Source organism: Girardinichthys multiradiatus, chromosome 12 (assembly GCF_021462225.1).
Source record: "Girardinichthys multiradiatus isolate DD_20200921_A chromosome 12, DD_fGirMul_XY1, whole genome shotgun sequence".
Lineage (NCBI taxonomy): Eukaryota > Metazoa > Chordata > Actinopteri > Cyprinodontiformes > Goodeidae > Girardinichthys > Girardinichthys multiradiatus.
Window position 1 is genome coordinate 29039189 of NC_061805.1, and position 24833 is coordinate 29064021.

The window sequence follows — 24833 nt, forward strand, 5'->3', positions numbered from 1 at the left end:
AAGACCAACACAGTGGCATACAGGACAGACAAACATGTACACACACACTCACCAAAAGGCAATTTTGATTGGCCATTCAGCTGAACATGCGTGTTTTGGGTTGTTTTTTTTGACTGTGGGTGGATGATGGAGAAACACAAAACTTAGCATGCACTGAAAGAGCATGAAAAAGGGAACTAATTAATATGACCACCAATTAATATTCAACTATCAAATAGACGTTTTAAAACAACTGATTAGTTTGTACTTTATTTTTCATGTATAGATTGCCACAATCTTGTAACCCTCAAAACAAATCCAAAGCAGTTTAAACTGTAAAAGAGAGCTAGTTCTTATATCTGACGTTCTTTATGTAACAACAAGGTGTCAGCGAATACAGTTCTTTTAGTATTTAACACCTGTCTGGAACATCATCCCTTAACTGTCAAACAGTGAAATACTATCCTTCATTACAACCTCCTCTTTCGCCGTGAACAAAGAAACAGAAGACTCATCTGAAACCGACACTGCGTTTGTATTGTTGGTCGGCTCTCATGGTTTCCTCTGTTGTCTGGAGCAAAAGGTGACAGCATTGTGATTTATCCTTTCTGCATTGGGCCAAGTAACAGTTGACACTTGGGATTAGGTTTTACTGTTCTCATAGTTCTGAGTTTGTCTTTCAGTACCCTTTCTATCAAAGATTTTAGAAAAACAGCTTGTAAGAAGCTATAGGTTGTAACACTAGTGCTTCTCCATTCTGGCCTCTGACAATGGGGTACCTCAGGGCTTTATAACTACACCTATTTATAAGACCTGTTCTTTATATTCAGTTTAATTCAGTCAGTCAGTCATTTTCTACCGCTTATTCCATAGTGGGTCGCGGGGAAGCTGGTGCCCATCTCCAGCAGTCTATGGGCGAGAGGCGGGATACACCCTGGACAGGTCGCCAGTCCATCACAGGGCAACACACAAACAACCATGCACACACTCATTCATACACCTAAGGGCAATTTAGAATGACCAATTAACCTAACAGGCATGTCTTTGGACTGTGAGAACCCATGCATGCACGGGGAGAACATGCAAACTCCATGCAGAAAGACCCCCGGCTGGGAATCAAACCCAGGACCTTTTTGCTGCAAGTGCTACCAACTGCGCCACCATGCAGCCCCAGTTTAAATCAATAATACAATATTAATCCCTAATGGAAATTATAGGATTTATAAATTATAACCATAATGATCTGAAGAAGCCTCTGAAGCCACTCTGTTGTTGAATTACTGTGTTGTGAAGAGGATGCTCAGGGTGTCCATTATGTTTTTCATTTTATAAAACAGTTTTCTGTGCACAAACAACTCCAGAGGCCCCAGAACAGTCCCCGGGATTGAATAAGCCTTCCTTCCTGGTTTGTTAATCTTTTCCAATTCACTGGCTCTGGTGATGCTACCCTAAGAGATGAATAAAGAGATTAAACTCTACACAACAGACCAATAGAAAAGAGTTAACATCTTGCTACAAACACTTAAAGACATAGGCCTTATCAAGACACAGTATGCTTTGCCCCTTCTTGTTGGAAGTATTACTGTTGTGTATCCAGTCCAGTTCTTTGTCCAAAGGGTGGCAAGGTATTTGTACTCGTCCACCACCTCCACTTTGTTATACCGAAGATGGTAATATTTTCTTATGTAACTGTCTTACTAAATTATTTTACTTATATTAACATCTGAATGTCTTAAACCTTTTCTTTTAAATCCCAATTAAAGTCAAATTCTGGTTTTGGGCATCTTCAAGTACCGCTCTTTAGGTTTCTGCTGAAACTGAGACACTAGGTGACATTTTTGACTTGCAGCTGAAAAAAAACAAATAGTGAACCGAGTAGAGTTATTTTCATCTAAAGAACATAATAAATACATCTTCTGTTATCTTTTCAGAGGTAAGAAATTGTAAATTATGCTTCAAAAATCTCTATTTTTTGGCTGAAACAGAAACACTCTGCTGCTAGACTGCTTACCGAAATCCCATTTCACTCTTATATCACCCCTCTTGCTTTTTTTCTTGTCTGAAAAGTGCAGTTGGAACAACTCCTTCCACTTCTTCGAAACCCTTAAGGTCTTCTTCAAATCTTCCTTGCCGTTCCTTGCTCCTAACTGAAAACACAAGAATATTGTGAATTAGCTTGTTTTAGGTTTAGATGTACAAGCCTCCTGAGTGTTTTAAATCAGACATGAAGATCAACCTCTTTTCAAAGTGTTTTTGTGTCTTACTTATCTGATTCAGGGCTCCCTTTTGTTTTTAGCTTCAAGTCTAAAGCTGTATTTGTAACGGGGTTTTATTTTAACATCACTATTGATGTGAAGTTTGTCAAAATTGGTTTATTTATTCTTCAAATTCATTTTATTTAATCAACAAAAATTTTTTTTTCCTGACTTTTATTGCTATTTACATTTTTTATGTTACTCTTGTCAGTTGGTGTTTACCGTAGCAACCAGTAACAGTCAGCTCTTCCCCTTTTTCTGTTGCTGTCTGTTACTGTGGTATGTATTAGGATCAGCTCTGTGTTTTCTTAACAAATATGATTTTTTAACATATATTTTAGATTAATTATATACATTTTTTCATATTCGATTTTGCCATATTTTGTAAATGTTTTAAACTGTTATTGTAAATAACTAATAATTTGTTCATACAGGTGCTGTATGAACAATAGGGACGGAAAAAAAAACAAAAACTAATTGCCAGCCCTTTTATGTGAACTCAAGGATTTGTTTTAAAATGTAGTTTGGGGCGAACTCAATTTAAGCTCCTGCTGTTTTTACAGATATGGTTTCTCATCAAGTATTCAAGCAAAAGACTTTTATCAAAACAATCCATAATACTGTAGCATTATTACAATATGTTTACATTTCATAGATCAAAATGTCATGAACAGGTTTGTTGACATTAGGACGAATGCTTCCCTGCTCTGATGATGCTGATTTATTTCTCTGTAAATTATGCCAGAAAAAAACGTCAGAATAGATAAGGTGATGGAAAACCACCTGTTGGGCTGAGTTGTTCAATGAGGTTGTGGTGACTCAAAGCTAAAGAGACTGCAGAGGGAAATGGGAGAGAGCAATAGCAGATCAAATATCGACAACACACGTTACTGAAGTGAGATACAGCTTCTCATCCTGAGTTCTCCAGTTCCAGCATCTTTGTCTTAATTGTCTTCTTTGGATGTTTTCCACTTTTTAATAATGCTGTTCCCTTATTTGTCCTTGAAAATCGTCTCCTAAATTCACTGATGTTTTCCTTATGCTGTAAGATCTTCCAGCACTTACTGTCCACAGTCTTGCCTCCTTTATATTTATTTATCGTAAGTGCTAAGGTATAGATCATGTGATCTTCTCTTTGTTAACTAGTACCTGTCATCCGATCTGATAAAACTGAAGTATTTTCCTTTCAAACGTGTTTCTAAACCAACAAATCAGTCGGATACTGTTTGGTTTCAATATTCTTATTAACATGTACAAGGTTTTTGTGAGTTCCTTAGGATGTGGTTGGCCTCCAGGGAATTTTACCATGTTGGTAGATTTTGTCACATTTGTTAAAAATGCATAATTTATTCAGGCTGTTCCAATACAAGTATCACATAGTTTAAACTTGACCTTATTTGAAAGACTTGTGACACATTTCAGATATTAACGATGCATTTATTTTATGGCAGGGGGGTCCAAAGTGTGGCCCACAGGCCATTTGTGATCCCTGGAATGATACAAATTTGGACACAAATGAGGGCAACACTTTCATTGACCCATTAAAATCTTCTTAACAATAATTTGGAATCTTTAGGTACAAAACAAAGTATTTGTCTGTTTTAACAATTTTTTTTTTTTTTACTTTCATCTTAACTTCATTGTAAAGAGGACCACAAACATCCAGCAACTTTTATTCAAAAGCAGACTTGGGCGGTCTTTGTTTCATTTAAACATGTGTCTTTACTTTATTATTGAACATGTAAAAATAAACAAATATCACATATTTGTGTCCTTTGTCTGGATGATTCTGCGTTCTATATAACTATAACTGATGGATGCAAATGCAGGAAAGAGAAACACTGCATCCTCACTTGACTTTTCAGGAGGTTCACAAAGAACCTTAAACATCTCTTCCCAATGCATAAACTCATAATCTGCTTGACGTAACATTTAGCAGATTCTGAAATATGCCCATATGGCAATAAATAACATTTATTCCTTTATAAAAGTGTAATAAATACTAATAATTTAAAACATTTTGCATTTCATAAATTAAATTTCATATGTGACTAACATATTCCAGAGGGTATAATTGCAAAGCAGTTCTTTCTTATAGTCAGGATAGATATCTGTAGGTATAGTAAAAAATGATGCATTTTCTTTGCTGAAGATGAGGTTGAACAGAAGTGAATCATTAAAAAAGAACACGTAAATATTGTCCCGTTTAGGTTCATTCACAATTACACTATGCAGTACAGTTTTCACATAAAATGTAAAGAAAAAAAAACACTCAACATCTTTTTCCAAATGAAACAAATTCAGTTGCTGGATTAAGGATGGACTTGTATCATATTTTTCAATGTTTATCGCGAAAAACGCTAAATTTCAAATAATGATGTTTGAAATCTCTAACAACTGGCTGCATTGCTAGGATTGTTACTTTTACTGTTTTGTCCATTGTTTGTTCTATGAGCGCATCAATAAATATCAATTAATTCAAAAATATAAATGAATGCACTTAATGTGTGCATTTTAGTGGTGAAAATAACACTTCCTTATGTAACTGGTGTCCTGAAGAAGCCTATTTCAAAATTTTTAAAGTTTTCAAAAGCAGTTTTTATGTTTGTGGCGCTATGATTACTGTACCATGCAGTCACAGCCACACAGTCACCTAAAAAGACTGAAAGGAAGTTTTGCCCACTCCAGATCCTTCTACACACAGCCACATTTTCTGGCAGAGTGTTTCCTCATGATGTGGTAAATGAGGTTGTCATCCAGAAACGAGAGATCATCGTCAAACGCGATTGGCCGACAGCAAGCCTGCAGGGGCATGTCTTTGGTGGAGAGCTTCCTTTTGTTGACCAGGTTGAAAAGGATTTTGTCGTAGTTGGTTTCTGACTTTCTGCAGGGTCCTGAGCAGTATTTGAATATCATTTCCTCACTGGAGCTGTAACCTAGGCCGAGGTCTGTTACATTCAGATGAATCTGTCTAAGCACGCAGCCTGGTCCTCGTCCACTGCCACCTCCTCTTACACTCTTCCTGGTCATTTCTTCTTCTTTATTTTCTTTCCTCTTCTCTTCTCCTCTCTTCAGCTTTGCTCCCTTCTTCCTTTCCCTTCTGAGTTGAGTCCTGCTGCTCCAGTTTTCGCTAAGGTGGGAAGAGAATGAGAAGTAGGTAGATGAAGGCTCAGCAGAGGAGGAGCGACGGACTCTACTGATCACTGTTTTGATAAAGTCCATGACATTTTTATCACTTTGGATGATTTCCTCCAAGTTGTCTGAAACACATTAATAAAAATGTTAGTATCACAAACATACCTGGTGCCAGGAATCTTGTTCCTGGTTGGTTATTAGAACTACATGTTGTGTGTGTCAGTTGTTTAATCTATACAGCAAATGAATCCAACTTAAATTACAAATTAAATCCATTAATAATTATCAACAAGACAGTTTTAAACTGAAATGTGTTGTAATAAAGATACATCAGCCATATATAGTCATCTGACCAACATAAGACTGAATGTAAATTCACTTTTACTTCAGGAGTCTGGAGCTACTGATCATCAACTTTTATCTTCAGTCCTGTTTGCTTGTGGAGTTTCTCAAGGCTCCATGCCGGGTTATATTCCCACTATTTATTTTATTTGAAATTATTTTAACACTAGAACAACATAAACGAACAAATGTACACAAACAAGCATTACCTTTTTAATAGCAATTCCAGTAAGATCTTTTAATGAAATAAATATAACATAAATATAACATTTCATTTCAATCTATATATGTAATGCACTAATATGCATTACTCTTAACCATTCTTTTCCTAAAGCTGCAACAGGTGACCAAGCAAAGCACTCCAAAAACACCTCTAAGAACATGTGACATTCTCTCCAATGGTAAAATAAACACATCTTATCAAATAAAGCAATTCTAGAAATATGCCTGTGCTTACTTGCTGGCTAGCCTCCAGGGATTCCCTCCGGATATCATCCCATCCCTATTGGTTTTGCTGCTTTCAAATGATGATTTTGGAGTTTTGTGGGGTTCTTTTTTTATTATATTTTACTTTTTCCCCCATCATCCCTCCTGCATTTAAGCCCTTCATTACACCTAAACATGACAGATGTATCCCATGAGTCACAGCCTTGCTAAAGAAGCAGGTAAACTCAATATTATGTTATGGACAGCTGTGATGACCTCAAGAACGTTTCTGGTTCCAATCTATATCGGCCTTTGTTTATGCACTTCACATGTTTTCTTGTGCATGCCAGGGTTTTCTCTGGGGACTCAAGCTTCCTCATACAATCCAAAACATGCATGTCAGGGAAACTGGTGGTTCTAGATAGATGTTTGGAAGTGAGTGTTTGTGTTTGTGTTTATGCCTTTGTGTCTCTGTGTTGACCCTTTGATGGATTTGGGAGCTGTCTACAGTACATCTTGCCAGTGGTAGTTGGGAAAGACTCTGAGAAGCATAGAGTGACTATGCATTTTAGGTTTTAAATTCAACAAAATAACAGACACATCAAATCTAAAACATAATAATGCTTAAAGGGTTCTTCTGAATGTCTGTTACATGTGCTGTGCTTTTGAGTCTCCAAACACTAAATATTTTATGATGTGACACTCTTTTTCTTTTGTTTCACAAATGTCTGTGAGACGACACACCTTCAGTGCTTCATGTTAAGTGTTAGTCTATGATTTAAAGAAAAAATGCCAAGAACACAAGTTAGAGTGATAACTTCACTGAACATGTTTTGGTCAAAAAGATATTTGAATTTTTTCCAAAAGGAAACAGATTTTCAATTATTTATCCAAGGATTCAAAAACAATAACTAAGCATTCAAACTTGTGCTACATTTAAACCGAACTGAGAGAGGGAAGGGCAGAAAAAGCTTGGACTTGATCCAGGATCTCTTCCCTGTCAGCAAGCCTTTTAACCTACTGACCTACACAAATATGGTCCACAGTCCACTTAAGGGGATGTTTTGCTTTTGTAGAGGTTAAAATGTCACTAATGTAGGCTAACTGTACATATGCATTTATTTATTTAACAGAGATGTTGTTATGCATTTTGAAATGCATTCACTGTGCATCAGGCTTCTACAACAATAGGAGAAAGTAGGTTTTTTGTCATATTATACTTGATGCTTTTTAACGCTGAACAAATAACTAGAAACTTATTGTCATATATGTCGAACAAGATAATGCTTCAGGACAGATTAATGTTAAAAACACATGTATAAAGCATGAAGAAACCAAGTTGGGAGACTGGGATATAACTCATTGGAATTAAATTTAGTGACTAAATCCATAAAAATAAAAATAAACTTAGTAGTGTGAATGGTTGTGTTTTAAACGTTAAGGCAGGTATAAATCAGTTGAATGTTTAAGTAACTTATTTTTTTTATACATTATACACAAATAATATATATGGTTAAAGAGATAATTAGAATTATGAACATTAATCGTATTTAATATTTATCAGGATTTAAAAAAACAACAATTTTGTAGAATTTTAATTCTTACATTTTTCTCCTCCTGTGTCCAGTTTGCCTGCTGTCTGTGCTCGGATTATATTCGGTGAGATGACGGACAGAAGGATCTGAACCGGCGGGACCTCCAGGGGACTCTCCGGCGCTCCCTCTCTTCTCTCTGCGGACAATCGGTGATGTCTGCTCCGGAGCAGCGAGCTGGGCCCCACTGCGCTGAGCAGAATCAAACAGGTGGTCAGACTATCCCATAACTTCATGGTCCACTTCAGTCCGACAGAAGGACATGGCGCGATGTGAAATCCGAGAGTAATCTATCACTTGATGAAAAACAACAAAAAAGGTTTGAAGGTGAAGAAGAAGATCTTGGTGTATCCAGAACACCAAGCTGCTTCAGATTTTATTAGCAACATGGGTTAGAAAAACAACACACAAGGCTCGTTTGCAGTCTCCCACACAGGTTTTCGTTGAGCAGGCGAATCTTTTTCAGAGAGCAGCCCAGCTGATTTCAGTCCATCCCATTGAACATCGATCCAGACCGAGCTGGACGCCAACAGAAGCTGGAAAGTTGTGGAGAGGTGCTGACGTCTAGTGGTCCTTCATCCGTTTTTCGTTTCTGTCTCCTCCCCGTGCAGACTACTCAGAGGGCTGGCGTGCAGATCCAAGGCTGACCCAGGGACCCAGAACTGGTCCTGGTAGTGGAGTTATGTTTTGGGAAAGTTTCTGTCTGTGAACTCAGATGTCCGAAAGAGAGAACGAGGTTTCCCATCCTAACTCTCCAGATGTTGGCACATGTGTTGAAACGTGTTTTTAAGCAGCCAGTAGGGGATCATTTTAGTACGTTGTGTCCAGATGACACACATTGATTACTTCTAACAACCTTACACGCACACAACAGGCCATATAAGAGTTTTTTCAAAACTTTCAGTGTAACATTTTGTAACTGTTATAGCTGACTAAGAATTGATGCATTTTCTTTTTATTTTAAGTGAATCTCCTCAAGGTACACTGTAAGGAGGTCCATTGCAGCCACTGTGATGGGGGAAAATGTATCAAATGCACAATATATCAAATCACAATCATCATAACAATATCCATGTGTGCAATTGTTTTGTACTCTGACTGACTGGACTGCAGTATTTATTAGGCTTTTATATTTTAAGAGGTGTACATTAAAAAGCTGCCACCTGATGACATACTTTGTCATTTATAGACTTTTACTTTTCGTTTTGCCCAAAACTGTTATTTATATAGCATTACATTTTGTAACCACGTTTAGAAAGCTCCGGGAGACTCGTGTCATAATAGGAAAAAAAAAAAGAAAGAGAGTATTTGGGAAATGTTACTGAATAAAACAAATTTTTTTTTTTTTTTCTATGAAAAGAGATAATACAGTTCATCCAGGAAGTATTCAGAGCGCTGCACTTTTGCCATATTTAATTATGTTACAGCCTTATGCCAAATAGTATCAAATTAATCTCTTTCTTCAACATTCTATACACAGTACCCCAAATAAGTTTGAGATTGTTGCAAATTTAATACACATAGAAATCTAAGTAATCACATTTATGCCTTTGTGTAATACTTTGTTGATCAACATTTGGCAGCAATTACAGCCTCAAGTCTTTCTGAATAGGATGCCACAAGCTTAGCACACCTAACTTTAGGCAGTTTAGCCCATTCGTCTTGTGGTACATCTCAAGATTTGTACTAGAGGCTGACATTTTTTCGGGAGTCCCACGGATCACGGGATTCCCACGGGAATCCCGCGGGACGGGAGACAGCATCAGTAAAGATCACGTTATTGGGACGGTACAGGATAAAAAATGAACGGGAGCAGACGGGAGCGGGAGCTAACCAATAGGAGGGAAAATAAACTTGGATCAATTGTCTTTGGAAATGTAAAACTGAGACTTTGTTATAAACTTTAAGAAAATAAAACTTGAATCGACGCCGCCATTGTGTAGTTTTTTTCCAAGAAGCCTATACTATAATGCGAGTCAAACGAACTACACGACCCACAAGCCAACAGTGCTTCTGCTCGACGTTTTCCACCTGCGTTCAGAATGGAGAGAGCAAACGCAGGTGGAGAACTGGACGTGGTAAAATTGGATTTGCATCGTAAAGAGAAATAAGGACTTATCTATTAAACTCATAGAGCTGACAGGAAAGTCGCAAATATTACCGAACTTCAGGAGAGTTGATGTTAACACGCAGTCTGCTGCTTGTAAAACGTGTTTAGTTGTAATCAAGTTCACCAGTGATTAAGGGACACTTGTAAGACAGATTCTGGATTAAATCAGCCCTGCATCTCTTCATCAAACCAAAAGTACCAACATGTGTCAAGTCTCATCTGACCAACAAAATTGCTGCATGTGCTCTAAAGATTTAAGAGGTAAGGTACGGAAGCCCGTGAGGGGACATGGGGAAATTTATTTCTTTTGCGTCCCCACGCAATACTTTTGCGTTCGGCATTTTGGAACAGCAGCACAGATGACAAACTGCTCATAAAACAAACACTAATATGTCATTGATATGGTTTATTTGTCATATGCAGGTTAACACGTAGTAAACAATGCGATAAAATGCTTAGGATAAGAAGAACCGTTCAAATCACGATAAAAACAAAAACACTAATGGCGTACAAAAAAAAGTACACATCATGCAGCAGTAATAAGGAAATAAAGCGTCACAGATGTGGTTTCGTGCAGTTTTATGGTCCAGAGTTCAGTAGTTTGTTTGACAGCTTGTGGATAAAAACTGTATTTTAGTCTGATTTGAAGATAATTTTATTTAAGGCAGATTTCAAAATAAAACTCAATAAATCTCAAAACGGGTGTAGTGTTTGTTTCAATTTTGCAGTTATCTGGTTTGGAAACTATCCCACAAAGTATTGCAAAATAACGCAAAGACTATTGCGTGAGAACGTAAAAAGAGAAAAAATCCCCCATGTCCCCTCGCGGACCTCGTAGAAAGGCTTCATCAAGGGAAGATATTAAATAAATATGTTGTGAAATAGAAAAAAATTTAATGTACCATTAAATTTACAATTTATTTAATACATCATTAAATATTATGTCGTCTTTAAAATTATACTTAATTATTCAGTGGCACATTTAATTGCATAATAGTCCATTTCATGATATAATGGTACATTTATTGTTTCTAATGATGTATTAAATAAATAAATGGTACCTTTAATTTAATGGCACATTTAATGTTACATTTCCTTCATGTTACATTTACTTTGCTTATGGGACATTCACAACATTCATTTATTTAATGATGGTTTTATTGTATTAATTTTGTCCAGTTTGACCCTCCATTCTTGATGCCTGCATAGGAGGTCATGTCAGAATTTGAATCAGGTGTTCTGGAGCAGACACACATCTAAAACTTGTAGGGAAGGGGTCCTTGAGGACCAGGGCTGTGAACCATTGAGGTACAGTTTCTAAATTATGAAGGTAATGCCTTTTTGTCCTTTTGTTCAACAAGTACAGTTCTCTTGCTAGGTACATTTTTCTTTCGTTTCAGCAACTTGAAACATAAAAGTGATGTCATTGTTCAAAGGAAACAATAACTTAATAAATGAGTAAAATACAACTATGTACATTTTGTTTATTCAGCTCAGATAGGCATGGTCTGTTTCCTTGTTTGATATTTTATTATTTCTTCATTATTATTCTTTTTACTTTAACTGGCCTTTACTACAGCTAAAAACAGGGACCTAACTGGTCCTTCAAAGAAAGAAATTGCCAAAAGACTAAATGAAAAAAACAAAAATGGGAGAGTCACAGGAGTGGGAGTCGTTCTGAATGGGAGCGGGACGGGAGTGGGAGTCAATTTACCAGGAGTGGGACGGGACAGTATTTTTTTTGTTATGCTGGCCTGGGATTGGGATGGGACAAGACATTTTTCTGTGGGAGCGGAATGGGACAGGAGAGAAAATCCACTCCCGTGTCACCCTCTAATTTGTACCTCAAGACAATCTCAATCTCAGATGTCTACAGTTAAACCCTTTGAACGTATGCTTGATGTTTTCACTCTGTCATGCACTGTCAATTGTACATGACAGAGCACAATTGACAGTTTATATAGAAAGGTGTGTGTCTCCCCGAATCATGTCCAATATTAACTGAATTTACCACAGGTGCACTCCATTTAAGCTGTAGAAACATCTCAAGGATGATCCGTGGAAACAGTGTGCACCTCAACAAAATTTTGAGCCTCATGCAAAGGGTGTTAATATTAAGTAAATGTGATTTATTAGCTTTCTTTTTGCAACAACCTCAAACAAACATCTTTCATTGTCATAATAGGGTATTATGTGTAGAATGTTGATGAAATAGATTAATTTCATACCATTTGGAAAAAGGCTGTAAAATAACTAAATGTGGAAAAAATGCATAGCTGTGAATACTTTCCCGATGCACCGTATCCATAATGACGAGTAATTATGTAAATAATTAAAATTTTAAAAATGTTATTTAAAAATTTTAAGACAGTATCTAAAAATTCTATTCAATGCACAGTGTGACCACTAAGCTGGAAAAAAAGGAATTTGTATTTCATAATTAGGCGATCCTAATTATGCGATACTGTCTCTGAATTGGTATATCCTAATAAGAAAATACAATTTGTTTTCCAACATAGCGGTGGGAATGGGATTCCATAGAGAGAAACTGAAAGAGAAACACCAGTCAGTAAAACACAAACAAAACTAAATCAGTTTTTTTTCTATGATTGCATCAGCTTGAAGAAAATAAAGAACAGAAGTCAGTGACACAGTTTAATGAAACTAATACAATAAATACACCAAATGTTTTAGTTATCCATGTTATAAACAATTGTCTAGATTTTTTTCTATTCATAAACAACAGTTAGCTGTATGGGGTTTCGTTGTCCGATGAGCTAACCCCTCCCTCCTACTTCCCTATGTCTAAAGGGATTGCTCAATCCAGCTCTCCATCCAACGGGTCCGGACTTCCCTAAACTTGAAAGATCTTACTAAGCAGGTTTACTGAAAGGTCTGTTTAAGCTGGTGTCAGGAAATGACTCGCCTAGCCTCTGACAGCCTTCATCCAAAAGTTTCGCCCTTCTTCAACTGGAGGTCTGGACGACTGAGTAGCCTATTGCAGTCATCCACACCCTCGACAGTCACTTTTGTTCACGGCTGCTCATTCCCTAATTTTACAACTGGCTCTTGGTATATGGGCTGGGTTAATTTTAGTGGCTCGGCACGAGCCCCAAGGGCGCGGTTTTAACAACAGCTTAAATTCAGCAACACAAAATAATTTCAATAATAGAAATGAATCAATCAACTCAACCTGTCTTTCCCTGATGCTGAAACTAGTGGGTTTGAAGAGGCTTTGAAGATGGAGGCTCATCCATGCACCTGATGGAGAAGATTCTTCTGGTAACAATGAATTGTTTCTTGAAGGGAATACGACTTAATCTTCAGTTTTCTTCCTTTAAGTGGCAGGCACTGATGCTCCAGACTTTTATGGTTAAACAGGATCTTTGTTGTTATATGTCTCCAAAGACAGTAGTTTCCAGAGGCTGAAGATTTGAAATAAACCCGGAGACATAAATGAGGTTGATTCAGGACTTCCAGAAGCCTGATACTTAGTGCAATCAGCTGTTCACCGATCAAGTTCACTTCTGTTGTCTGGATAAAAAGGCTTTAGATGAAATCAGATTCTTGATCTTGAGGCACAGTCCTTTCTGGGCACACGGGTTGATCCTCTTTTTTAATGCAGTCGATCAGTGGGGCTGTGTCTCTGTTCCTTTTCCATCTAAGCTTTGTTTCTCCGTCCGATCTTGTTCGCTGGTCTTCTGCGAGGAAACAACCCCGTTTCTGCTTTCAGCATTGTTTTTATAGCGCTTGATGCCTTCACCGGTCAGGCCCTTATTAGGCTTCTTAGTTATTGCGCAATACTTTAGTTACAGTCACTGTGACCCACGGATGCTGTTGTTTCGGCCATGGAGATGCCAATAATAACCACACAGCTGGCTATAGTTGCCTCCTCCCTTCCTTCTTTAAAGGGTTCACTGTCAGCATACAACTGGCTCTCCTCACTCCCAGTCATTCTACAGTTCTTTCCCTAATCTGTTCAGTTTTAAATTTTACACAGTATTACACATTTCATTCTTCAGCTTTCTGCATTTACTTTAAAACACAGTTACAATTCTTTTTATTCATACTTCACAAATGATTAACGTTATATTTCTTTCATATATAGCTGAGAAAGTCAAACCTTAATATTTTTTTACTCTAATCCTCAATTCTTAATCACATTTCAATCATACATCTTTTAACTTGTTAATCAAAGATTGTTTAATACATGTGAAAGAATGTAAAATCATCATACATCATTTTCTTTAGATATACTTGTTTATATTTGTGCAAAAAAATAAGACAGATAATACAGGTCCTTCTCAAAAGATTAGCATATTGTGATAAAGTTCATTATTTTCCATAATGTCATGATGAAAATTTAACATTCATATATTTTAGATTCATTGCACACTAACTGAAATATTTCAGGTCTTTTATTGTCTTAATACGGATGATTGTGGCATACAGCTCATGAAAACCCAAAATTCCTATCTCACAAAATTAGCATATCATTAAAAGGGTCTCTAAACGAGCTATGAACCTAATCATCTGAATCAACGAGTTAACTCTAAACACCTGCAAAAGATTCCTGAGGCCTTTAAATCTCCCAGCCTGGTTCATCACTCAAAACCCCAATCATGGGTAAGACTGCCAACCTGACTGCTGTCCAGAAGGCCACTATTGACACCCTCAAGCAAGAGGGTAAGACACAGAAAGAAATTTCTGAACGAATAGGCTGTTCCCAGAGTGCTGTATCAAGGCACCTCAGTGGGAAGTCTGTGGGAAGGAAAAAGTGTGGCAGAAAACGCTGCACAACGAGAAGAGTTGACCGGACCCTGAGGAAGATTGTGGAGAAGAGCCGATTCCAGACCTTGGGGGACCTGCGGAAGCAGTGGATTGAGTCTGGAGTAGAAACATCCAGAGCCACCGTGCACAAGTGTGTGCAGGAAATGGGCTACAGGTGCCGCATTCCCCAGGTCAAGCCACTTTTGAACCAGAAACAGCGGCAGAAGCGCCTGACCTGGGCTACAGAGAAGCAGCACTGGACTGTTGCTCAGTGGTCCAAAGTACTTTTTTCGGTTGAAAGCAAATTCTGCATGTCATTCGGAAATCAAGGTGCCAGAGTCTGGAGGAAGACTGGGGAGAAGGAAATGCCAAAATGCCAGAAGTCCAGTGTCAAGTACCCACAGTCAGTGATGGTCTGGGGTGCCGTGTCAGCTGCTGGTGTTGGTCCACTGTGTTTTATCAAGGGCAGGGTCAATGCAGCTAGCTATCAGGAGATTTTGGAGCACTTCATGCTTCCATCTGCTGAAAAGCTTTATGGAGATGAAGATTTCATTTTTCAGCACGACCTGGCACCTGCTCACAGTGCCAAAACCACTGGTAAATGGTTTACTGACCATGGTATCACTGTGCTCAATTGGCCTGCCAACTCTCCTGACCTGAACCCCATAGAGAATCTGTGGGATATTGTGAAGAGAACGTTGAGAGACTCAAGACCCAACACTCTGGATGAGCTAAAGGCCGCTATCGAAGCATCCTGGGCCTCCATAAGACCTCAGCAGTGCCACAGGCTGATTGCCTCCATGCCACGCCGCATTGAAGCAGTCATTTCTGCAAAAGGATTCACGACCAAGTATTGAGTGCATAACTGTACATGATTATTTGAAGGTTGACGTTTTTTGTATTAAAAACACTTTTCTTTTTTTGGTCGGATGAAATATGCTAATTTTGTGAGATAGGAATTTTGGGTTTTCATGAGCTGTATGCCAAAATCATCCGTATTAAGACAATAAAAGACCTGAAATATTTCAGTTAGTGTGCAATGAATCTAAAATATATGAATGTTAAATTTTCATCATTACATTATGGAAAATAATGAACTTTATCACAATATGCTAATATTTTGGGAAGGACCTGTATGTGGCTTCACACAGGCCTTTCCAGTCTCTCAGTGCCAGAATATGAGAACAATGGATTACATGGAAAGATCTCACCTTATTTTGACAAGGGGCAATATTTTAGATTTTAATATATATTTTTTTTATATAATAAGTTTATCTGGGCTCAAAGTAAAGTAAATTAAATCTGTTTAAAGGATTCAGAATATGCATAGGCTAGTTTAAAACTGTCAAGCTTGCAACACTTTATGCACAAACTTAATATGAAATACACTATGTCCATGTGTGAACACATCTACAAATATGTAGATAATTGAACACACAGATCTAAAATTAACCCTGAAACCATTGTGTTTAATGGCAGAACACATTTTTGTCAGAAAACCAAAATAGTTAATTGAAAACTGTGAACTGCTACTGAGGGTCAGTACATCTGGCTCCACTGCAGATCATCTGGGCTCCATCATGGGTTCCTCCTACGCTTCCATGCTTCTACCAAGAGTACCAGCTCCGATCTCCAGAATTTCGGCGAGGGTTCCAGTGGTTTCTGGATCTCTCTCCTGAGCTCCTCTGTGGGTTCAAGTCTTGCAAGCTCCTCCGTGGGTTCAAGTTGACCGAGCTCCTCCGTGGGTTCATCTCCATCTCCAACTCTCAGCCGACCTCCAGTCAGAGTTTCCAGAGGGTCCTCTATGGTCTGCCGTTGACCTTCAAGGCATTTTCTCAGCCTCTGTCAACCTCCAGGGCACCTTCTCAGCCTCCATCGACCCTCAAGGCTCCTTCTCAGCCGTGGCTGACCTCAAGGCACCTTCTCAGCTGCCGTCGACCTTAAGGCACCTTCTCCGTAGGTTCCCCAAACACCCCCATCACAGCCAGTCTCCAGATCTCCTTCTCTGTCGCCGCTGGCCACACAGGCACCTGCTCCTTCATCTCCAGGTTCTTGTCTTCACTGCCGTTAATGGCTGCCAAGATCTCTACACGTCTGTTCTCCTGAACTCTGTGCTTCTTCTGGACAACACCCCAGCCCTCCTTCTCAACTCAGATGTTTTTATTTTTTGGGGGGGGGGGATCAGTTTCTTCCATGTTTGTGTTCTTTGGTTCGTTTCATTGTTTACCTAATTCTGTTCACTTAGAGGTTTTGTTGTTTTACTGGATTCCTGCTCATCTGTGTTAATTAGCCACCCTCCTTCATTTGCCAGCAATCCCTCTTCCAGCAGCTGTTCCTGATTCCCTCCTGATTAGCCCCCAGTGTCCATTAGTCCATTCTCCACCCTACCTCACTACTTATATTCTCTGGTTTTCATTGTTTGCTACTGGTTCCTCCTGTTTGCTACCTGCTCCACGCCCATTGACTCCACGAACCTGTCTTGTATCAGTTTTGTAAGTTTTATTGTTATTATTATTAAAGACTATATTCAATTCAATTCAATTCAATTCAAAGATACTTTATTGATCCCAGAGGGGAATTCCAGTACAACCCATCCAAATATACATCATGACACAAGACAATGGGGGGACGGGTCACCAAGGCTTTGCTGCCCACTCACAGGCGCTGCCCTTGCTAGATGAGAAAAGAGGCCACATTAGGTAAGTAGAAGGAAAAAAAATCATATTTCACACTTTATCCTTAGCAGGATACAATTTCAGATTGCAAAAAACCTCAGCACAAAGAAGCAACAAATTTACAAAACAACATCATGCGTGAACGGTGAAGGTGGTGTGAGGAGTGCAAATGTTTATCTTGAGCATGTGTGTGTGTGCAAGTGAGTGTGTGCAAGTAAGTCCATGAAGCACTATCACAGAGGCCATTGTCCTTGATGGTTAGTTGGAATGTTCATCAACCGGCCACAAAGTTCTGAGCAGGTCCACAGGTGTCCTCAGGGAAGGGAGGGGGCAGAGGGAGCAGAGCATCATGTTTACATAACTTCCAGGAGAAGTTGAAGATAGCCAGCCATCAAGGCCGCGCGGGGGAGCCAGATTCAGAAAAACAATAATTATTTGGGTTAGGCTGACTCTTAATTTTCCGTCAGCCTTGAGAGTCTCGCTGGTGCTTCTCAAAGGCAAATCCAAACAGCCAAATTCCTGGTCTTTCTGCCAGATCCGAGCGAACAACTTTCTCCAAGATTCATCCCATTTCACCCCTGAGTCCAGGAACCGCAACCTGCCTGCGATCCTGTGTAAGGATCACATCCAGTCTGCGATTCAGCTCACGTAACATCTCAGTCTGAGTGTTGATCGCTCTGAAGATCCCATCATACATGCCAGGCAGCCTTACAATGGCCAGAACAGCTGCTGACATTCTCCGAATTTCTCGATATGCCAGGTAACCGCTGACTCCAAAAAGCAGAAATCCTGATATCAAACATCCAATTATATACACGTCTTCCACATCCTCGACTGACATTATCGACAGACACACAATCCTCCACTTCTGCCAAGAGTCCATCGTGTATCCGGAGAAAAATGTCCAGTCCGGGCAAGTGGGCTCTCCCGACCCCTGTCTTCTCGTCGAGAAAATTTGATCAATTGCATTGAGAGACCAGCTGACCAAATCCATATTTTGGAAGAATTTGGAAGATGTGCAAAAAGAGGCTCCAAAAAAAAGACAAGACACAGAGCTGAAGCAGGGCAGATATGGGAGGGGTGCGGGAGACAGAGAAAAAGCGTCCACCTCCACCGAGATCAGGAAAAAGTCAGTATCATCATATTACTCACCTTGTGGGTCCCTTACCGTTGTCTGCATTTTGGTCCAACATCCAGTCCATGACAGCAATGGTGTCCATTTCATCTCTTGGCTCAAAATTCAGCACCATTATGACAATGTGAAGAACTTTGTTTGAGGTCGTTACAAATTTATTACAAATAAGAAATCACATTCTTGTAAGTATTCACAGACTATGCCACAAAGCTCAGAATTGAGGTGATGTGCATACTGCTTCTGCTGATCATCCTTGGGATATTTCTGCAGCTTAAATGGAGTCCACTTTTGGTAAATTGAGTTGATTGGACATGATTAGAAGAGGCACACACCTGTCTGTATAAGGTCCCACAGTTGACAGCATATGTCAGAGCACAAACACCAACCGTGAAGTCAAAAATGAATTTTCTGTAGACCTCAAAGACAGGATTGTCTTGAGGAACAAATTTGGGCAAGGATACTGAACATTTTGTGCTGCTTTGAAGGTCCCAATGAGCACAAATGGAAGAAGTTTGGAACCACCAGGACTCTTCCTAGAGCTGGCCGACCATCTAAACTGAGCGATTGTAGGAGGAGGGCCTCTGTCAGGGAGGTGATGAAGAACCCCATGGTCACTCTGTCAAAGTTACAGCGTTCCTCTGTGGAATAGGGCAACCTTCATAAAGGACAACCATCTCTGCCGCTATCCACCAATCAGGTCTGTATCGGTAGAGTGGCCGAATGAAAGCCACTCCTTCATAAAAGACAAATAGTAGCCTGTCTGGAGTTTGCCAAAATTCACCTGAAATACTCAGGCCATGAGAAACAAAATTCGTTGGTCTGATGAGACAAATATTGAACTCTCTGGTGTGAATGCCAGGCATCATGTTTGGAGGAAGCCAGGCACATAGTCATAATGGGGTATTTTGTGTTGAATTTTGAGGAAAGAGATTAATTTGATATCATTTGAAATAAGGCTGTAACATACCCAAATGTGGAAAAAGTCCAGTGCTGCGAATACTTTCCGGTTGGACTGTACCTGCTAGACGTCAAAGCAAGTTCAGACTCCTTGAACCTCTCACACTGCTGTAGACTCCTGTTTTACTTATGGCTTTTATCAAGAAATTAATCAGGAATAACCAAGCCCCTTAAAGCCCCCAATAAAAAAAACAAAAATAAACCTTTACTGTTAAGCAGGACCAAACATTGAGTCATTTCAAGATCAAAGTGCTAAGTTAAAACTGATTTGCTGGAATATCAGTTTACTGTGCTCTTTAACGCATTATATAAATATGTTACAGACGTTATCTGAAAATTATTAGGATCATGGAACGTTCAAGATACAGTTGATATTTGAGGAGAACCTTCTCACAACTTTAATGACATCTTGGCCCTAAAATGCAAGATGCATATTTTTATCTTTAGTAAGTTTGCTGTCTTTAACAATTAGGATGTATCAAAATAATGACAGATGAGATTAGGAACCTAAGCCATGTTTGGAAAAAGTTATATATTCTCATGACCAGTATAGGTTATGGGTAGATGACTGAATGCTGCAAAAAGCACATTTTTCTTGACCCATTGCAGTGTTTAGAGAGTAATCAACACCATGTGCTGCTGCTGGTGCTGTGGCCAGAGTGTGAGAGTGATCAGACTACAGGAGCTGTGAGAGTGCCGTCTACCTCTTTAAACTACAGGGAGTTAACTGGTGTTAAAGGAAGGTCAGGAAAAGTTTAATAATGTTTAAGAAAATTAACCCTTTGCTTTAGATTATTCTCCAGTAAGAGTAGGGCTGAATTCCTGTTTGTATTAGGTCCACAAAAGACAAAAAGAAACATGGCAGAGGAGGAGGAAATATCCTAGAAAATATCCTAGAAAATCAGAGAAATTCTTTCTGCATGGCGTTTGCATGTTCTCCCTGTGCATGTGTGGGTTCTCATCCTGCCTCTCGCCTGTAGACTGCTGGAGATTAGAGGGTGACATGGGAGTGGATTTTCTCTCCTGTCCCATCCCGCTCCCACAGAAAAATGTCTTGTCCCATCCCAATCCCAGCCCAGCATAACGAAAAAAATCCTGTCCCGTCCCACTCCTGGTAAATTGACTCCCACTCCCATCCCGCTCCCATTCAAAACGACTCACACTCCTGTGACTCTCCCATTTTTGTTTTTTTCATTTAGTCTTTTGGCAATTTCTTTCTTTGAAAGTCCAGTTAGGTCCCTGTTTTTAGCTGTAGTAAAGGCCAGTTAAAGTAAAAAGAATAATAATGAAGAAATAATAAAATATCAAACAAGGAAACAAACCATGCCTATCTGAGCTGAATAAACAAAATGTACATAGTTGTATTTTACTCATTTATTAAGTGATTGTTTCCTTTGAACAATGACATCACTTTTATGTTTCAAGTTGCTGAAACGAAAGAAAAATGCACCTAGCAAGAGAACTGTACTTGGTGAACAAAAGGACAAAAATGCATTACCTTCATAATTTAGAAACTGTACCTCAATGGTTCACAGCCCTGGTCCTCAAGGACCCCTTCCCTACAAGTTTTAGATGTGTGTCTGATCCAGAACACCTGATTCAAATTCTGACATGACCTCCTATACAGGCAACAAGAATGGAGGGTCAAACTGGACAAAATTAATACAAGAAAATCATCATTAAATAAATGAATGTTATGAATGTCCCATAAGCAAAGTAAATGTAACATGAAATAAATGTAACATTAAATGTGCCATTAAGTTAAAGGTACCATTTATTTATTTAATACATCATTAGAAACAATAAATGTACCATTATATCATGAAATGGAATATTATGCAATTAAATGTGCCACTGAATAATTAAGTATAATTTTAAAGACGACATGACGTAATTAGTGGTACACTTAATATTTAATGATGTATTAAATAAATTGTACATTTAATGGTACATTCAATTTTTTTCTATTTCACAACATATTTAATATCTTCCCTTGATGAAGCCCGCAAGGGGACAAGGGGGATTTTTTCTCTTTTGTGTCCCCACGCAATAGTCTTTGCGTTATTTCGCAATACTTTGTGGGATAGTTTCCAAACCAGATAACTGCAAAATTGAAACAAACACTACACCCGTTTTGAGATTTATTGAGTTTTATTTTGAAATCTGCCTTACATAAAATTATCTTCAAATCAGACTAAAAGACAGTTTTTATCCACAAGCTGTCAAACAAACTACTGAACTCTGAACAATAATACTACACGAAACCACATATGTGACACTTTATTTCCTTATTACTGCTGCATGATGTGTACTTTTTTTTGTACGCTGTGTTTTTGTTTTTATCGTGGTTTGAACGGTTCTTCTTATTCTAAGCATTTAATCGCATTGTTTACTGCGTGTTAACCTGCATATGACAAATAAACCATATCAATGACATATCAGTGCTGTTTGTTTTTATGAGCAGTTTGTCATCTGTGCTGCTGTTCCAAAATGCCGAATGCAAAAGTATTGCGTGGGGACGCAAAATAAATAAATTTCCCCATGTCCCCTCACGGGCTTCCGTACCTTCCCTTTACATCTTTAGAGCACATGCAGCAATTTTGTTGGTCAGATGAGACTTGACACATGATGGTACTTTTCGTTTGATGAATGAAGAGATGCAGGGTTGATTTAATCCAGAATCTGTCTTACAAGTGTCCCTTAATCACTGGTGAACTTGATTACGACTAAACACGTTTTACAAGCAGCAGACTGCGTGTTAACATCAACTCTCCTGAAGTTCGGTAATATTTGCGACTTTCCTGTCAGCTCTATGAGTTTAATAGATAAGTCCTTACTTCTGACTTTACGTTACAAATCCAATTTTACCACGTCCAGTTCTCCACCTGCGTTTGCTCTCTCCATCCTGAACGCAGGTGGAAAACATCGTTCAGAAGCACTGTTGGCTTGTGGGTCGTGTAGTTCGTTTGACTCGCATTATAGTATAGGCTTCTTGGAAAAAAACTACATAATGGCGGCGTCGATTCAAGTTTTATTTTCTTAAAGTTTATAACAAAGTCTCAGTTTTACATTTCCAAAGACAATTGATACTAGTTTATTTTCCCTCCTATTAGTTAGCTCCCGCTCCCGTCTGCTCCAGTTCATTTTTTATCCTGTACCGTCCCAATCACGTGATCTTTACTGATGCTGTCTCCCGTCCGGCGGGTTTCCCGTGGGAATCCCGAAAAAATGTCAGCCTCTACTGGAGATAGGCACCAGCCCCCCAGGTATAGAAGATGAAGTAAGTCTAACTTTCCATTATTGAATGCTTAACTTTGTTTCGTCTGTGACATTGTTAGTGCTGTGATGTTATGATTGGTGGCCTTTGTTTATCTTTGCTTTTATCATTGACAGCACTGATAGGCAGACAATGTCCTGATATACAACATAATTATCCTTGCAGGAAAAAAAACTATTTTCAGTGAAAAGTACTTACATAAAATCCCTCCATTTTGAAGAGTCCTTTATTATTCTATAATGTGAAATCGACTTGTTTGGTACTTTAATGCAAGTATTGTAACTTTGTCCATGTCTGTGTCACAGTGGATCTGCTTCTCTGTGTTTGTTTTTCAGTCTGACCATCTCTGTTCTTCATCTGTGTATTTGTATTTCTCCACCAGAGGGAACCACTGAATTCCATTTGTGGGGACAAGTGATCGTTTCCTCAACCACTCATTTTCCCAAGATCCAACACTGCATTTTTCCACTTATGAACTTACAGGTATTCCAACTAATTCCCCCTGGCTTTACACTTATTGACAGTTCAATTAAGGGAATTTACAAGAAACTATTTTCAGTGAAATTTATGGTTTATACTTTTAACAAAATTAATCTTACATCAGGACCAAGTGAATGTAGAAAAATGAGAACCTACACTTGGATCTATTTATTTATATATTCCAGTGTCACCACAGAAGTCCTTTGAACAATATAAAATATTTCCACACATGAATGTACAGTGTTGAGAAAGAATATTGTTGTAATTTGACCTCAAATTGTTCAATTAGTGATCACGATCTGGTTTGGAGCCTGAGATAGATGATTGACAACTCATGTTGTTTTTATTGAATACTTAATACATGACATTATTAATTTAACTGTAGATGTGTAAAACAGAATACTATGCCTAGACTACATTACTTGGAGACTTGAGATTCAAGCAATAGGATACTTTTATCTTGAGTAGTATTATAAGGCTTTAGTAGTATACTGATTTTATAAGTAATTCTACTTTTGTGCCAGGGTTATTTATGGAGCGGTCAGTGCTTTGGATTATGTGTCAGTTTTCCGCAAAGATGAAGGCTATTACTGAAAAGAGAATGAAAGGCTACATTTTATTGAATGACATCAACGCTTCAATCAGCCGCAATCCTTGGGGGAAACATCAGGAAGACAGGCATTTTGGGCAATCTGAAAACTGTTTAGCTTGATTTGCTTCAACCTAGCCATTTTTTACATTGATTTTTATTGTTCTTTGTAACTGTTTTGATGTGCATGACTGCTGGCTTCATGAGCTCTGCACTTATTAGTTGGTGACATTTTGTTTGTCTTGTTCATTTATCTTTTTATAAACTGAACTTTTGAAACCATTTTCTCAGCTGTGCTTTACTTATCTCTGTGTTATATAGCAGTTACTGTTACAATGTTAAAAGTCAAGGGATTTCAATAAAACTTTTTTATAAATTATCCTATTTATTGTGGAAAACATTTCTTTGCAAAACACTGAAGACAACCGTGAGAAATTAAACCAAAAGACACATCAAAAGTAAAAAAAAAAGGTAACCTAAAACACAAATAGAAAATACATGGTTAAATAAAGGTGTCACTTTTTAATGAGCGTAATATCTTCAACAGCTATGAACAGACACTGCCAAGGCAAGATTATGTCTGTATTTTGTAGGCTAAATTGTGGCTATCTAAGAGCATATGGTTCATCAACATGCATGAGCTTCTTGCTAATGCTTAAATTACTCTTTAAACATTGGGCCCAACCCGATTTCGAGCCCTATTTTCTAATAATAAAATCTATCCCATACAGAGGAAACCATATCACAGCATTATAGAGTTACGCTAGCTTGCTCCCTTTCAAAGATGAGCGGATGGGTAATTTTGTTACAAATTTGTAAAAATACAAAGACCTCTAGTCTACATCTGCAGATGAGGACTTATAGTAATCCATATGAAAGGAAATAAAAGCACATTTAACTTTTATGAAAATATCTGGAAAGAGATAGATCTTTATCTTGTTAAAGGTTTTAACTATTTAAGCTTTTAGAAAAATTGACGAGACCTGTTTGTTAAAATGAAAAAAGATGGCCTAAAATAACACCAGGGATTTTTCCACAAAGATTCACAAAGGGAACACAAAGCTCAAGAGCAAAAGGTTGTCCAAATAATAAAACAAGATAAAATTTATTG

General features: G+C 38.3%; 1 protein-coding gene and 2 long non-coding RNA genes across 3 annotated transcripts; 1 reads left to right on the top strand and 2 right to left on the bottom strand.

The window, feature by feature from the left end:
* Nucleotides 1–1158: 1158 nt before the first annotated feature.
* Nucleotides 1159–2424, bottom strand: LOC124877329. Its single transcript, XR_007040493.1, has 3 exons — nt 2244–2424; nt 1991–2126; nt 1159–1427 (listed from the first exon to the last, which is right to left on the bottom strand). It is a non-coding gene; the product is annotated as an uncharacterized LOC124877329 (long non-coding RNA).
* A 1226-nt stretch (nt 2425–3650) lies between these two features.
* LOC124878290 (glial cell line-derived neurotrophic factor-like) lies at nt 3651–8667 on the bottom strand. Its single transcript, XM_047382162.1, has 2 exons — nt 7743–8667; nt 3651–5494 (listed from the first exon to the last, which is right to left on the bottom strand). Exons 1-2 carry the CDS (start codon nt 7963–7965, stop codon nt 4929–4931), a joined length of 789 nt encoding a protein of 262 aa, XP_047238118.1. The 5' UTR covers nt 7966–8667; the 3' UTR covers nt 3651–4928.
* Nucleotides 8668–22589: 13922 nt separating this feature from the next.
* Nucleotides 22590–24007, top strand: LOC124877411. The gene is made up of 3 exons (XR_007040507.1): nt 22590–22642; nt 22989–23136; nt 23658–24007. It is a non-coding gene; the product is annotated as an uncharacterized LOC124877411 (long non-coding RNA).
* The last annotated feature ends 826 nt before the right edge of the window (nt 24008–24833 follow it).